The 12,742-nt window shown below is 40.6% G+C and overlaps 1 protein-coding gene across 5 annotated transcripts in view; it reads right to left on the reverse strand.

The window, feature by feature from the left end:
• CREM (cAMP responsive element modulator) overlaps positions 1 to 12,742 on the reverse strand; it is a 47,119-nt gene that overhangs the window by 17,446 nt on the left and 16,931 nt on the right. For 3 of the 5 annotated variants that reach the window (XM_060248127.1, XM_060248125.1, XM_060248124.1), the window contains exon 3: positions 1,637 to 1,783. In XM_060248127.1, coding sequence (XP_060104110.1) covers positions 1,637 to 1,783 — 147 coding nt within the window. Of the gene's footprint in view, positions 1 to 1,632; positions 1,784 to 12,742 lie in introns of all 5 variants that reach the window. The other 2 variants (XM_060248128.1, XM_060248126.1) reach the window with 1 other exon arrangement.

Genomic DNA, 12,742 nt, shown 5'->3' on the forward strand with positions numbered 1-12,742 from the left:
CTACAGAGGATGCAGGATGTCCCAGGTGCGCTGTCTAGAATCTCTAGTTAAAGGATCTCAGGTAGCAGGTGAACTAGACAGACCAGTGATCTGACTCAGTATAAGTCAGTTTCACATGATCAGAATGGATAAAGGACATGGATACAGTAAAGACAATTTACTTTTAAAAATTTTGTTGTCTTTCTACCCAACTTGGACTCCAGGTCAGTGAACAATCAAAAACATTGAAATCAGCTTTAAAATACATACAAACATTTATATTCTGCTACTGTGAAAAGACAATGATACAGGAGGAAAAAAACCCTATTCCCCTAGGAAAAGAATTTCATAGTTTTGGTGCCACAACAGAGAAGGCCCTTTGTGGGAGGCTGACATCCATCTCACCTCAGATGACTGGAGCACCCAAACAGGGCCCTTGAAGATTACAGCAGAGATCAGGCAGGTTCATATGGGAGTAAGTAGCCCTTAGGTATGCTGGTTCCAAGACATATAGGGTTTAAAAAATCAATACCAGCACCTTGAATTGGGCTCAGAAACAATGTAGATAGAACAAGATTAGAGTGATATGATGCCTATGACCCACTCCAGTTAGCATTTCAGCTGCAACATTCTCTACCAGTTGTAACTCTCAAGCATTCTTCTAGGGAAGCTCCACGCACAGGGTATGGCAGTACTCTAATACAGATGCTACCAGGACATGTACCACATTGGCAAGATCTTTTCTGCCCAGGAATGGCTGCAGCTGGCTTACTAGGTGAAACTGACGAAGATTGCTCCTTGCCACCATTGCCACTTTAGTCTCCTGCCAAGAGAGAAAATGGGCAGGGCCAGGTGGGGTCTTTTGCCCTGCAAGGCTCCTGACTGGCCACTGGAGATTTAATTGGCTGTGCAGATTTTTAAAAACACTGCCCAGTCAGCAGCTGCCACCATAGGTGCCACAACAGCACAAGGGTCTTTACTGTGTGGCTAGAGGTAAGTTGCAGCAGCCATTTTGCGGCAACCACTTTCTCTCTCCACCCTACCAGAATTCTAAAGGTGCCCACAGATGCAGAAATACTGGGGATTAATTTGTTATTTCAATTAAAAAAAACTTAACAACTGCTATAAAGGATGCTGGGAAATTATGTGTGTGACAGCCAAAATTCTCTAATAAAATGCACACTGTGTCAGATATCCTTAATTACATTTCTGGAGGAATATGAACTTCATTTTAAAAAGAAATGAGAATTCAGTATATGTTTTATATGCCTATGCCAGGTAGTTTTTACAGCATAGCAAACTGGCCACAAGCACTTCCAGGCCTGCCTAATATATGAATTATCGTGCTATGAGATCACCTAGAAAGGGGGGGGGGGAGTGGAACTCATGGGAAAAGGACCACCCTTCCAAAAAAACCCTCTATATTTATATTATTTAACTCCTACACAATGTGCTTTGACACAATCAAATAAGTAAACACAAGATATTAATATACTCTTGCTGCTGCCAACAAGCAAAACGTTAGTCTGGCAACAACCAACCCTTGACATTTAAGTACAAGAGATTCTTTTGTCCACTGCTGGGACAAGGATGAGAAGCCCAAGATGCCATGAAGATTAAGCAAAGCCTGGAGCAAAATACGGAAGAGATGACTAACCTGAACAGATTGCAACTGTGGTGACTGAATGACTGAAGGCTGGGTGGCCTGAATCACTCCCTGCACGTGGACTGTTTGACCAGAAGGCAGCTGCACTACAGTTACTGTAGGAGATCCTCTTCCAGTTGTTGATCCGGCTACCGACACCTAGTAGTGGAGGGATCACAAAGATGTAAATTAACACGAGCATTTGGAAGCCAATATGAATGACTGGACCAAGAGATCTGCTGTTTTCTAATAGAATAGATCATAGCTTACACTGAAAATTGATTTGGGCATTCAACTGTAGACAGCTGATGGAAGTATAATGTACACCTGTGTTTCCCTCTTAATAACAGAACATCAGTCATTGACACATGCATTTCACAACACTTTTCAATCAAAACTGAAAACGCTTCTTTTTTTTGGTCAAGAATGCCCCAAAAGGGCTCAGTCTCTCACACAGATTTCTATGTCTGCCCAAGTTTAAAATTTTAAGATTATTTTCTAAAAATACAGAATCATAGAGTTGGATGGGAACAAGTCATCTAGACCAGCCCCCTATGCATTGGAGGGAATTCCAAATATCTTCCCCTCAACACCCCCAGTGACCCCTGATCTATGCCCAGAACCCTCCAAGATCCCTGGCCAAACTGGTCTGGAGAAAATCGCTTCCTGACCCCAAAGTGGTGATCAGCATTTCCCTGGGCGTGTAAGAAAGAGCCATGAGAACTAAGCACTGACACAGCCCTTCCTGCCCTCCCTCTCATGATCTGCCTAAATTCACAGGATCAGTCTTGCTGTCAGATGGACATCCAGTCTCTGTTTGAAACCCTTCAATATGTTGGTCAGGAACATGCTTCACAAATAAATAAAAGCAACAAATCATAAGGGTTTGTTCTAGCTCTCAATTCCATATAAGATGCTTGCCCTGTGAGATTACTGAGGCCTTGAGAATTCTTATCTTGCTTATCAAGTATGGTTTTGAAATCAACTGAACAACAATTCTCACATTACAGGAATACAATGGTGACTACTTATTAGCTCACACCTGAGATCATAGAAACATGTGATTTACAGAAACACATTCCCACATCATCACATTTAACACAAACAAAAATTCAGTCACACATAGCGTAATGGGAAGGAGCCCCTAACTTTGACCCTAGAGATACTCAGTTTAAAAAAAAAAAACCCAGAGATGGCTTGCCTACTTCAACAAGATTGTGGTATAGAATCACACTCATTCATACATATTAATTGTCCATTATGATCTTATAATGAATGTGAGAGCTGGACCATAAGGAAGACCGAGCACAGAAGAATAGATGCTTTTGAGATGTGGTGCTGGAGAAGACTCTTGAGAGTCCCTTGGACTGCAAGAAGATCAAATCAGTCAGTCCTAAGGGAAATCAACCCAGACTGTTCACTGGAAGGTCAGATGCTGAAACTGAAGCTCAAATACTTTGGCCACCAAATGAAAAGGCAGCACTCCCTGGAGAAGATCCTGATGCTAGGAAAGACAGAAGGCAAAAGAAGAAGGGGACGGCAAAAGATGAGATGGCTGGACAGTATTACTGATGTAACAAACACGAATTTGAACAGACTTCAGAGGATGGTGGAAGACAGGAGGGCCATGGACTTTGTCCATGGAGTCGCAAAGAGTCGGACTCAACTGTGCTACTGAACAAAAATAATCTTTCACTCCTTCTCCTTTGCTCCATTCCCAAAATAGTGGTATCTTAGACTAGAATCCTAACAACCATTTCCTGGGCACAAGCTCCAATGGAGAAAATGGGACTTAGTTCTGAGTACCTCTTGAATTTCTCCCTTACACTTCTCATTTAACAGACAGAGGGAGAGAAGCTTCAGAAACCTGCTTAAGGCCAGGCAGAGACTCCAGAGTTCAATTACAGGGCAAACCTGAATCTTTCCTGTCTTGGTACAGTAAAGGCCAGTGGCAGGGCAACACTAGAAAAAACAGCTGGGGGGAGGGGAGAGAACAGGATGGGAGACACCACTACGAGGTGAGCAAGGATTTTTCTAATGGACTTCATAGAAATGAGGGCAAACCACATTATTCATAACTTATTCATTTCTTCATCTGACAATGGCCATTACCAAATACTGAGTTACCAATCAAATACTTCTAGTTTTTCCTCAAGGCTTTTTTTCCTGGAAAAAGAGGTGCTGGAACTCTCAAAAGGGAAATGAAAGAGAAACATACAGGTGCCCCTCAGGAACTCTGAAACACTTTTTGAGAATTTTGTTTCCACAAAGAGGTTCTGAAACTCCATTCCACCATGTTCCCAAGGACCCCCAAATCAGGGAAAAGCCCTGATTTTTCTACAATATAATAATCATGTATAGGCCAACCAGGTTTGGAGGCAACAACATCCTCACTGGTCTTTTTCAAATAAGGCCCATTTTTGATGGAGGGCAGGTCTGGTTAAATTTCTGGGTACTTGCTCTTCTCTGACGTATTTGTTCTCCAACATATTTGTTCTCCTAAAACCCCTTGAAATTGTTAATGTATTCCTTAACACTGTAAATATATACATTTACCTTTTTATTTAAAGACACAGAGCTGGTCTCCTGTTACTGGATTAGGCCTAATAACCCAACCTGGGCCTGACAGGCTAGTTTCCTCTTCAGATAACGGGGGAAGTCAGTACCAGCTCAAACCTCCAGAGGGACAATGCTGGGAGAGGGAGACTTCTGCACTGCACCTCTTGCAAGAGGATGGACTCCACCCAGCCTTGTTCTGGGTCCAGCAGAGGCAGCTACAAGGCTTGTCCGCCCTCACTCCAGCTGCAGAGGCTTCTGGCATGGAGGCTGGGAATGAGTGAATTACCGTATTTTTCGGTCCATAAGGCGCTCCGGACCATAGGACGCACCTTCCTCCTGGGGGGCGATCCGCTGCCTCCGCCTCCGATCCCAGCGCTTCCCCCGCGCCTGCCTGCCTGGCTCCAGCGTCTTCCAGCAAGCGCTGGGATCGTTCCACGCTGCCCCCATCGCAAACCCAGCGCTTCGCGAGCGCCAGCTGAAGAGGGGGCAGCGTGCTTCCTCCGTGCCTGTCTGCCTGGCTCCAGCTCTGATGCTTAAAGCAAGCGCCGGGATCGGAGGGCGGAGGGAGCGATCCTGGCGCTTGCTGTAAGCGTCAGAGCTGGAGCCAGGCAGACAGGCACGGAGGAAGCACGCTGCCCCCTCCGCAGCCGGCGCACGCGAAGCGCTGCGTTTGCGGTGGGAACAGCGTGGAGCGATCCCAGCGCTTGCAGGAAGAAGCTGGAGCCAGGCAGGCGCGGGGGAAGCGCCGGGATCAGGGGCGGAGGCAGCAGATCACCCCCCCCCTCGAAGGTACCTTCGCTCCATAAGACGCACACACTTTTCCCTCCTCTTTTTTTTTGGGGGGGGGGGGGAGTGCGTCTTATGGTCCGAAAAATACGGTAATCTTATTTAGCCTCCAGCAAGCTTTTCTGAAATGCTGATCCACAGCACAGGAACTTAACATACTGCGAACACTGGCTAGTGTACCAAAAGTGGTAACGGTAGGATCGGCAGCTCCAGGTTGGAAAACACCTGGAGATTTTGCGAGTGGAGCGTGAGGAAGGCAGGTTAGTGCCATAGAGTCCACCTTGCAAAGTGACCACTTTTCCCAGTGAACTGGTCTCTGTTGCCTGGAAATCAGTTGTAATCCCAGGAGATCTCCAGCCACCACCTAGAAGTTCGCAACCGTGGTGGGTAATACTGAGAGGGTGGGGGGAATACTCACTACCCTTTAGTCACCTTGACAGTGGTTATATAGGGTTGCCAACTCTGAGCTGGAAAGTTGGGAGAGGAGCCTAGGAAAGGCACAGAACTCAACAGGTTTGCAATTCCAGAGTCTGCCCTCCAAAGCTGCTATTTTATCCAGGGGAACAAAGCCCCATGCTGATCAATTGTAATTCCGGTAGAACTCCAAGCACCACCTGACGGTTGGCAACCCTAGTGACAGGCTCAGTTGAAACAATCATAGGAATGATTAATGCAATGTGTTGTGTCGTTTATATTAAATGGAGCACAGTGAAACAAGGTCACACCAATGCGGCCAATAAAAGGCTATATATTTCTACAAAAAAGCCCTGTGTGAAACAATGGTGATGCCAGGCGTGTGGCCTAATATGCAAACGAGTTCCTGCTGGGCTTTTTCTACAAAAAAAGCCCTGTTTAAATCCATACTTACAGCTACGTAAGACTAAAAACCTGTAATATTTTAGTACCTGGAAGGAATCTCCGATAGGCCCTGGTTTTCTTGGCACTATCTGATGCTCTTTTAGGAAAGAATATTGTTTATCTTTACATTGTTTAAACTAAATGCAAACAAAGAATCAGAGGGATGGGTTTGTTTTCTCACCTTTTTTAATTGCTGTATTGCAACACAGTGCTATTTCTTGGTCCCTAAATTACCAGAGCGCTCTCACATTCGTAGATGTTTGCTAGATTACTCATGGACTGATTGCAGCAGTTCTGGCAAGGCTGACGTCAGTAAGGAGGGGAATCAGCTACGAGGCTGGCATTTGAATGCTTGTACAGACTCTCAGTTACTAGAAGCAGACAATCTGCAGAACAATTCAGCAACCTGGGAAGCCAAGTTTTACAGCTCTGCAGAGAGTAATGCCAGAAATGGTCAGACGCACAGAGGCAGCTTGGGTCAGGGCCAGTTTGTTTCAGATAAAAGGGTATTCTGTCTCTCCAGAAGGATATGTTCAGGATTCCAGACTGGCTGGTACTTAACATTCAAAGCTGTTTCATTCAACAGACAAAGAATGCATTTTGAAGCACGTCAGACCCGGCTCCTAAGGACCCGGAAGTAGACAAAACCTAAAGGTTGCATGGCATACTCTCAAAGAATAACAGTGTCAGCGATATTTATAAAACACTTTTGAGCATACAAAGAAAGTAATGAAGACAGTTTCAGAGGGTTACCATGTTGGTTTGCAGTAAAACAGCTGGACAGTAGCACCTTCCACACCAACAGGATATTCAGGATATAAGCTTTCAAGACACAAAACTCCCTTGATCAGATATGAATCAGAATGGAGATCCCTGAATTTTTATATCACAGTAAGAAGACGGGTGGGTTATGGCAAAGAAGGAACTCCAGATGTAGATGGACAATGCACATTGTTATCAGTTTAATTAGAGCAGAGGAGAAATGCTTGGGGGCAGAAAATTAGCATCTATAGTGATATAAGAATCCAGTCCTCACATTCAGTCCTGAGAGGTGTATAGGTCTGAACTTGTGAATAAACTAAAGCTCAGCAGTCTCACATTGTTATCTCACCTTGAAGCTTCTCTGCTTGAAAACTCCTAGTCTTAGGTCAGCAACAGAATGACCTGGAAAATTAAAATGTGCTTCTACTGGTTTTTGAGGGTTGTGGTTTTTAATGTCAAATTTATGCCCATTTATTCTTTTGCGTAGGGACTGGCCTGTTTGTCTGATGCATTGCAGACATCTGATGGCATACAGACTGTTGGATGCTGACCAAGTAAATGAACCTGAGATGGTATAGCTGATGGCTTAGGCCCAGTGATTGTGTTGTCAGAGTGAATATGGGGACAGAGTTCGCAACTTTCGTTGGTTGCAGGCTCTGGTCTCAGACTCTATGTCCATGTTTGGAAATGCATTGTTGTGGGCGAGCAGTTGTTGAAGGTTAGGAAGCTGTCTGTGGGCAAAGGTCCCCCCGCCCCCCGAATACCTCTGAGAGCGAAGTATCATTTTCCAGTGCAGATTGTAGATTGTTAATGAAAGGACAGCTTTTTCTGTCCTTCTAACAAATTGGGGATAGTGTCTGAGAGTGGTTTGCCTAGGGCTGCCAACTCTGTTCATGACAGAAGTGAAATCTGAAAACAGGCTCACCCTCTTATCCAGTTTTACTAGCTCCCAAGATTTCTCCCAAGTGTTTTATACCTCCTGAGTTTTAGTGAATACCAAAGAATGAATGCCCATTGGAGACAAACCATTCTGGACAGAACTGAAGAAGAAAAATGCTGTCACCAAGTTTCCCTTTTACTTTGGGTGATTCTACCTTCATGTTTGAGCCTGATTTTCCGAGAACTGAAACCGCCTTATAGAAATCCAGATTATTTTTAAAGCATTTACACTGTTTCTCTCATTTGTCCATGACAGTTGTTTTGACATGTTTCATCCACAAGGTGGTACTATTGCTCTCAGAGTAATCACTACGAGCCTCTATAGCTCACGTGGTAATCATAGGGTTGCGTGTTCAATCCCCACTTCCCACTGACCTCAGGAGGCTGAAGTTGGTTCCTTATTCGCAGTTCCTTTTTCATTCCTTATTTGTTACTTATTCGTGAATTCAACCAAAAACACTGAAGAGAGTTTGAAAGCTCTGAAACCCAAAATAAGGTCTGGACCCCCATATACCATACACCCCCTTGTTCAGGGGACTCTACCCTTCAAGAAGATATGTGCTGCCTCATGGTCCAATGAGCGGTTTTTATGCCAGCTGCTGCAGAGCAAAGTGCCCCCAGGAAACTTTGGGTTAAAACAATTTTATTTGGTAACATATGATAACAAATTATATTTCTTGCATCATTAATAACTTCTTTTATCTATCCCATATGTTACTTTCTACCCACCCCTCCCCCCGTTACTTGACCCCCATCGGTGTTATTTACTTAAAGTACTAATGTTTAAAGGTACCCTTAACTAATAAAAACAAAAATTAATATTCTTCTTTTTTTCTAAGACTTAATCATTATAAAAAATTGTCCAATGTCCTTTTATTTTCCACTCTTTTTCTACATATCTTCTGAACTTTTTCCACTCCATCTTAAAAACTTCTAAATCATAGTCTCTTAAAATTCTTGTTAATTTGTCCATTTCACTCCATGTCATAACTTTTACAAACTTTTACATCTGTTAAAATTTTCATTTTAATTCTTGGTTTCTTCCCCGCCCACACAAACTCTGAAATTTTTCTTTGCCATCTATTAAATTGTTTACTGTCTTTCACAATCAGAATAGTTTGAAACAAATACATTATTCTTGGTAGAATATTAATTTTAATTGCGGCTATTCTACCCAACAGTGACAAATTAACTTTATTCCACTTTAACATATCTTCATCCATTTTATGCCATAGCTTCTCATAATTATTTTTGAACAAATCAATATTCTTCATTGTTCTTTCCACACCCAAATATTTAACTTCACAGCCAGTTAGTCTCTGCAATTCTTGTTGCTTATTTATTTTAATATTTTTACATAGAAGTTTTGATTTTTCTTTATTAATACAAAGTCCCGCCAACTCCCCATATTCTTGTATTTTGGCTAACAACAAAGGTGTGACTTGTATGGGGTTTTCAGTTATAAACATTATATCATCTGCAAATGCTCTGTATTTGTAAGTAAATCCTTTTACTTTTAATCCTTCTATTTCTTTATCTTCTTGAATTTGCATCAGTAATATTTCAAGAGTCATTATAAACAACAGTGGAGAAAGTGGACAACCTTGTCTTGTACCTTTACTAATTATCATGTCTTCTGTAAGATCAGCATTTATACATAACCTTGCACGTTGTTCAGTATATATTGCTTTTATTGTTCTTATAAAGCTCTCTCCCAGCTCCATTTTCTCCATTACTGCAAACATAAAATCCCCATTTAAATTGTCAAATGCTTTCTCTACGTCAGCAAAGAATAATGCTACTTCCTTTTCCTTTTCTGGATGTCTTTCATAATATTCTACAATATTTACAACAGTTCTGATATTCTCTCTTATTTGCCTTTTGGGAAGAAACCCCGCTTGATCTTCCTTTATAAAATTTATCAAATATTGTTTAAACCATTCTGCCAAGATTCTTGCATATATTTTATAGTCATTATTTAATAATGAAATTGGTCTATAATTTTTTACGTTTGTAACATCTCTATCTTCCTTTGAAATTAATGAAATAACAGCTTCCTTCCACGTATTTGATATTGTCCCTTTTGTTCTTATCATATTCATCAATTTCTGAAGTTAACTCCTCTTTGAGGGTTTTAAAAAATTTAGCTGTATATCCATCTGGCCCAGGTGCTTTTCCATTTTTCATTGCATTAATTGCTGCTTCAATTTCTATTTTTTCAATTGGATCGTTCAAAACGTTTTGCATATTTTCTGCAAAGGGTGCTATTTTTATCTTTTGTAAGTACTCATCCATCTTTTCTTTCCTTATTTTAACACCTTTAAATAACTTGGCATAATACTTAAAGAATTCTCTTTTTATTCCTTCTTGATCTACCACCTCTCTTCCATCCACCACAATTTTATTAATAATTTTACTTTCTCTCTTTTTCTTCAGTTGCTGGGCCAAATATTTTCCGGGTTTGTTTGCTCCCTCGAAAGATTTCTGCTGCAATCTTTTCCAGTTCTTTATTTAACGAATGTCTCATTTGCGCTTGTAATATTGTAATCTCCCTTATAATTTTCTTTTTCCCTGGCCTTTTTCTCAGTTCTCCTTCTTTTTCTTTATTTCATTTTGAATGTCCAACATCTGTTTTTCTTTTGCCCTCTTATCTTTGTTATTCAATGCAATCAATATTCCTCTCATTACTGCTTTATAAGCATCCCAGACCGTCTGAAATTCTATATCCTCTTTATCGTTTATCTGGAAGAAAGCTTTAGTTTCATTTTCTAGAGATGTCACTATTTCTTTATTCTGTAGTAAATCTTCATTCAATCTCCATCTTCTCAACTTCTTAGACAATTTTGTAATCCACATTATTGGGTTATGGTCAGCCCCAATTTTAGGTAAAACCTCTATTTTCTTTGTTATAAGGCCTAAGTCTTTAGTGCCCCACAACATGTCAATTCTGGAAAAAGTTTTATGTCTTGCTGAAAAAAAGGTATAGTCCCGCACTTCAGGATTAAATTTCCTCCATATATCCTCCAAATTTTCTTGTTTGACCAATTCAAAAAAAGACTTTGGCAATTTTTCCTTCCTTATTATTTCCCCCCTCCCAGACCTATCCAGTGTGTTCTTAATTGCTCCATTGAAGTCCCCCATTATCAAAACTTGGTCATAAGTCAGTTCATCAAATTGTTGTATAATGTCTACTGCCTACTTTTCTCAGTCAGAGATCAGTCCAAGATATGCACAGGAAACTCTGAGGAGATTTACCTTGGCTAAAAGGGAGTCCTGGGGGGGGCTCCTTTGAGGCTTTGAGGGATCTCCGGAGATGAGTTGCATCATCTGCAGAAGTTTCCAGAGTCATTTATTTGACATAAGCTCGACAGCATCCTAACCTTCTTTGAGACTGCTAAACATTTAAAGCTATACAAGACCGGTGTTGGATCTGGATAACTGCAGAAAAAGGTACTGATGACTATCTTCATTCCAGGACTATTTAAAGTTAAACAAAATAAAATCAGAAGGTGGGAAATAGAGATTCAGAAAGCTTGGAAGAAGAAGGGGAGAAGGGGTGAAATTTGAACTTTGTAAATTTAAAGGACAGTGCTAAAAAGTGGAAAGGAATTTATTGTTTTGTCTACTTACGGTTTTGGTGAAAAAGCCCCATCGTCACAGATTTGCAGCTCTCACAGTCAACTCAGGAAATATGTCAAACATTGTGAGATCTTTTTATCAGTGAAAACGGGATTTGGTGGCAAGAAAAGCAGGAAGTGTCGGATGGAAAAGGGAAATCATTGAAGCAGCTAGCCTACTCAAGGACTATAATATCATAGAAAAACATCGGCGGCCATTGCTAGGAGGTCAAAATTTAAACAAAGTTTTTAAAGTGTTTGGGACATTAAAAATTGGTGAAGCTGACAGAGGTGACAATTTTAAGGTAAATACTATTGGACATTATCGCTGATAATTATTTTAGAAGCCTTTTGAAGGAAATTTTTTTTTAAAGGGAAGCAGAAAGTCATGACCACCATTTTGGAAGAAATAAAAACTTCAAAAATTAATATCTGAGCCCAGGAGGCTCTGAGGATGGCGAAATTAGGCTTATTGAAAAGGGCAAGCCTTACTCTATCAAACCTGATAGTTTAAATTTATTTTGGAGAGGTCAAAATTTCCAGTGTTTTTTTAAATGTCAGAGCATAAGTTAACCCATGCAAGGCCTGCCTCAATGGAGAAAATGCAAGAGCAATTAGAAGCAATGGAAGCCAGGATGATGAAAGGGGTGAGAGACATGATAACTGCTTCTAAAAAGAGAAATTAGAAAAGACATTGAAGAGCTAAGGAAAGATATGGAAGATCTCAGAAATGAGACTGTGGTAACATCAAAGAAAGTGCAAGAGGTGGAAGAGAAAGTGAAAGTACATGATTCCACCTGGTTAAAAATGCAAGAAAAGGTGGCAATTCATGACTGCAAATTGATGGAAACCCAGATACGTCTGAAAGGAGTACCTGAGGATGAAGAGATTGATTTGAAAGGATATATAATAAGAATAATTGTAGAATTTTTGGAGGAAGCTCCTGAAGGAACTGGCAGTATGTATGACTATATATATAGAGTGAACTCACTATATGCCAAGAAAAATAATCTACCAAGAGATGTGGTTATAAGATATATGACAAAAAAAATGGTGGGAAAAATCTTGAATAAAAATTTTGAAAAGACATTGATAGTGGGAAGTAGCAGAGTAAGAATCATGAAAGAATTGCCAAGACAAGTGATAAATGACAGAAAAGCATATAAAAAATTGACAGAAAAACTACGTAACAATGAAATGAGGTATAGATAGATAATACCTGAAGGTCTGAGCTTTGAGCTGCAAGGAAAAAGGATTACAATTACAAGCACACAGGAACTGCGTAGGTTTTATGAAGAACATAAAGAATTTGCACCACGATGGATTACAAATTATTATCTTGGAATGTAAATGGATTAAATTCACCACAAAAAAGAAAGGCAACGTTTCATTGGATTAAAAAGCAAAATTGTAATATAGTTTGTTTATAAGAAGTGCATATCAAACAAAAGGATTACAAATTTTTATGGAATAAACAACTGGGACTAGAATTTTATTCATTGGCTGAACAGAAGAAAAGGGGAGTGATTTTCTATATTAAACAAGAATTGGAGCTGAAATTAGTGCTTAAAGATAAAGATGGAAGATTTGTAGCAGT

The sequence above is a fragment of the Heteronotia binoei genome, chromosome 10 (genome assembly GCF_032191835.1).
Source record: "Heteronotia binoei isolate CCM8104 ecotype False Entrance Well chromosome 10, APGP_CSIRO_Hbin_v1, whole genome shotgun sequence".
NCBI lineage: Eukaryota > Metazoa > Chordata > Lepidosauria > Squamata > Gekkonidae > Heteronotia > Heteronotia binoei.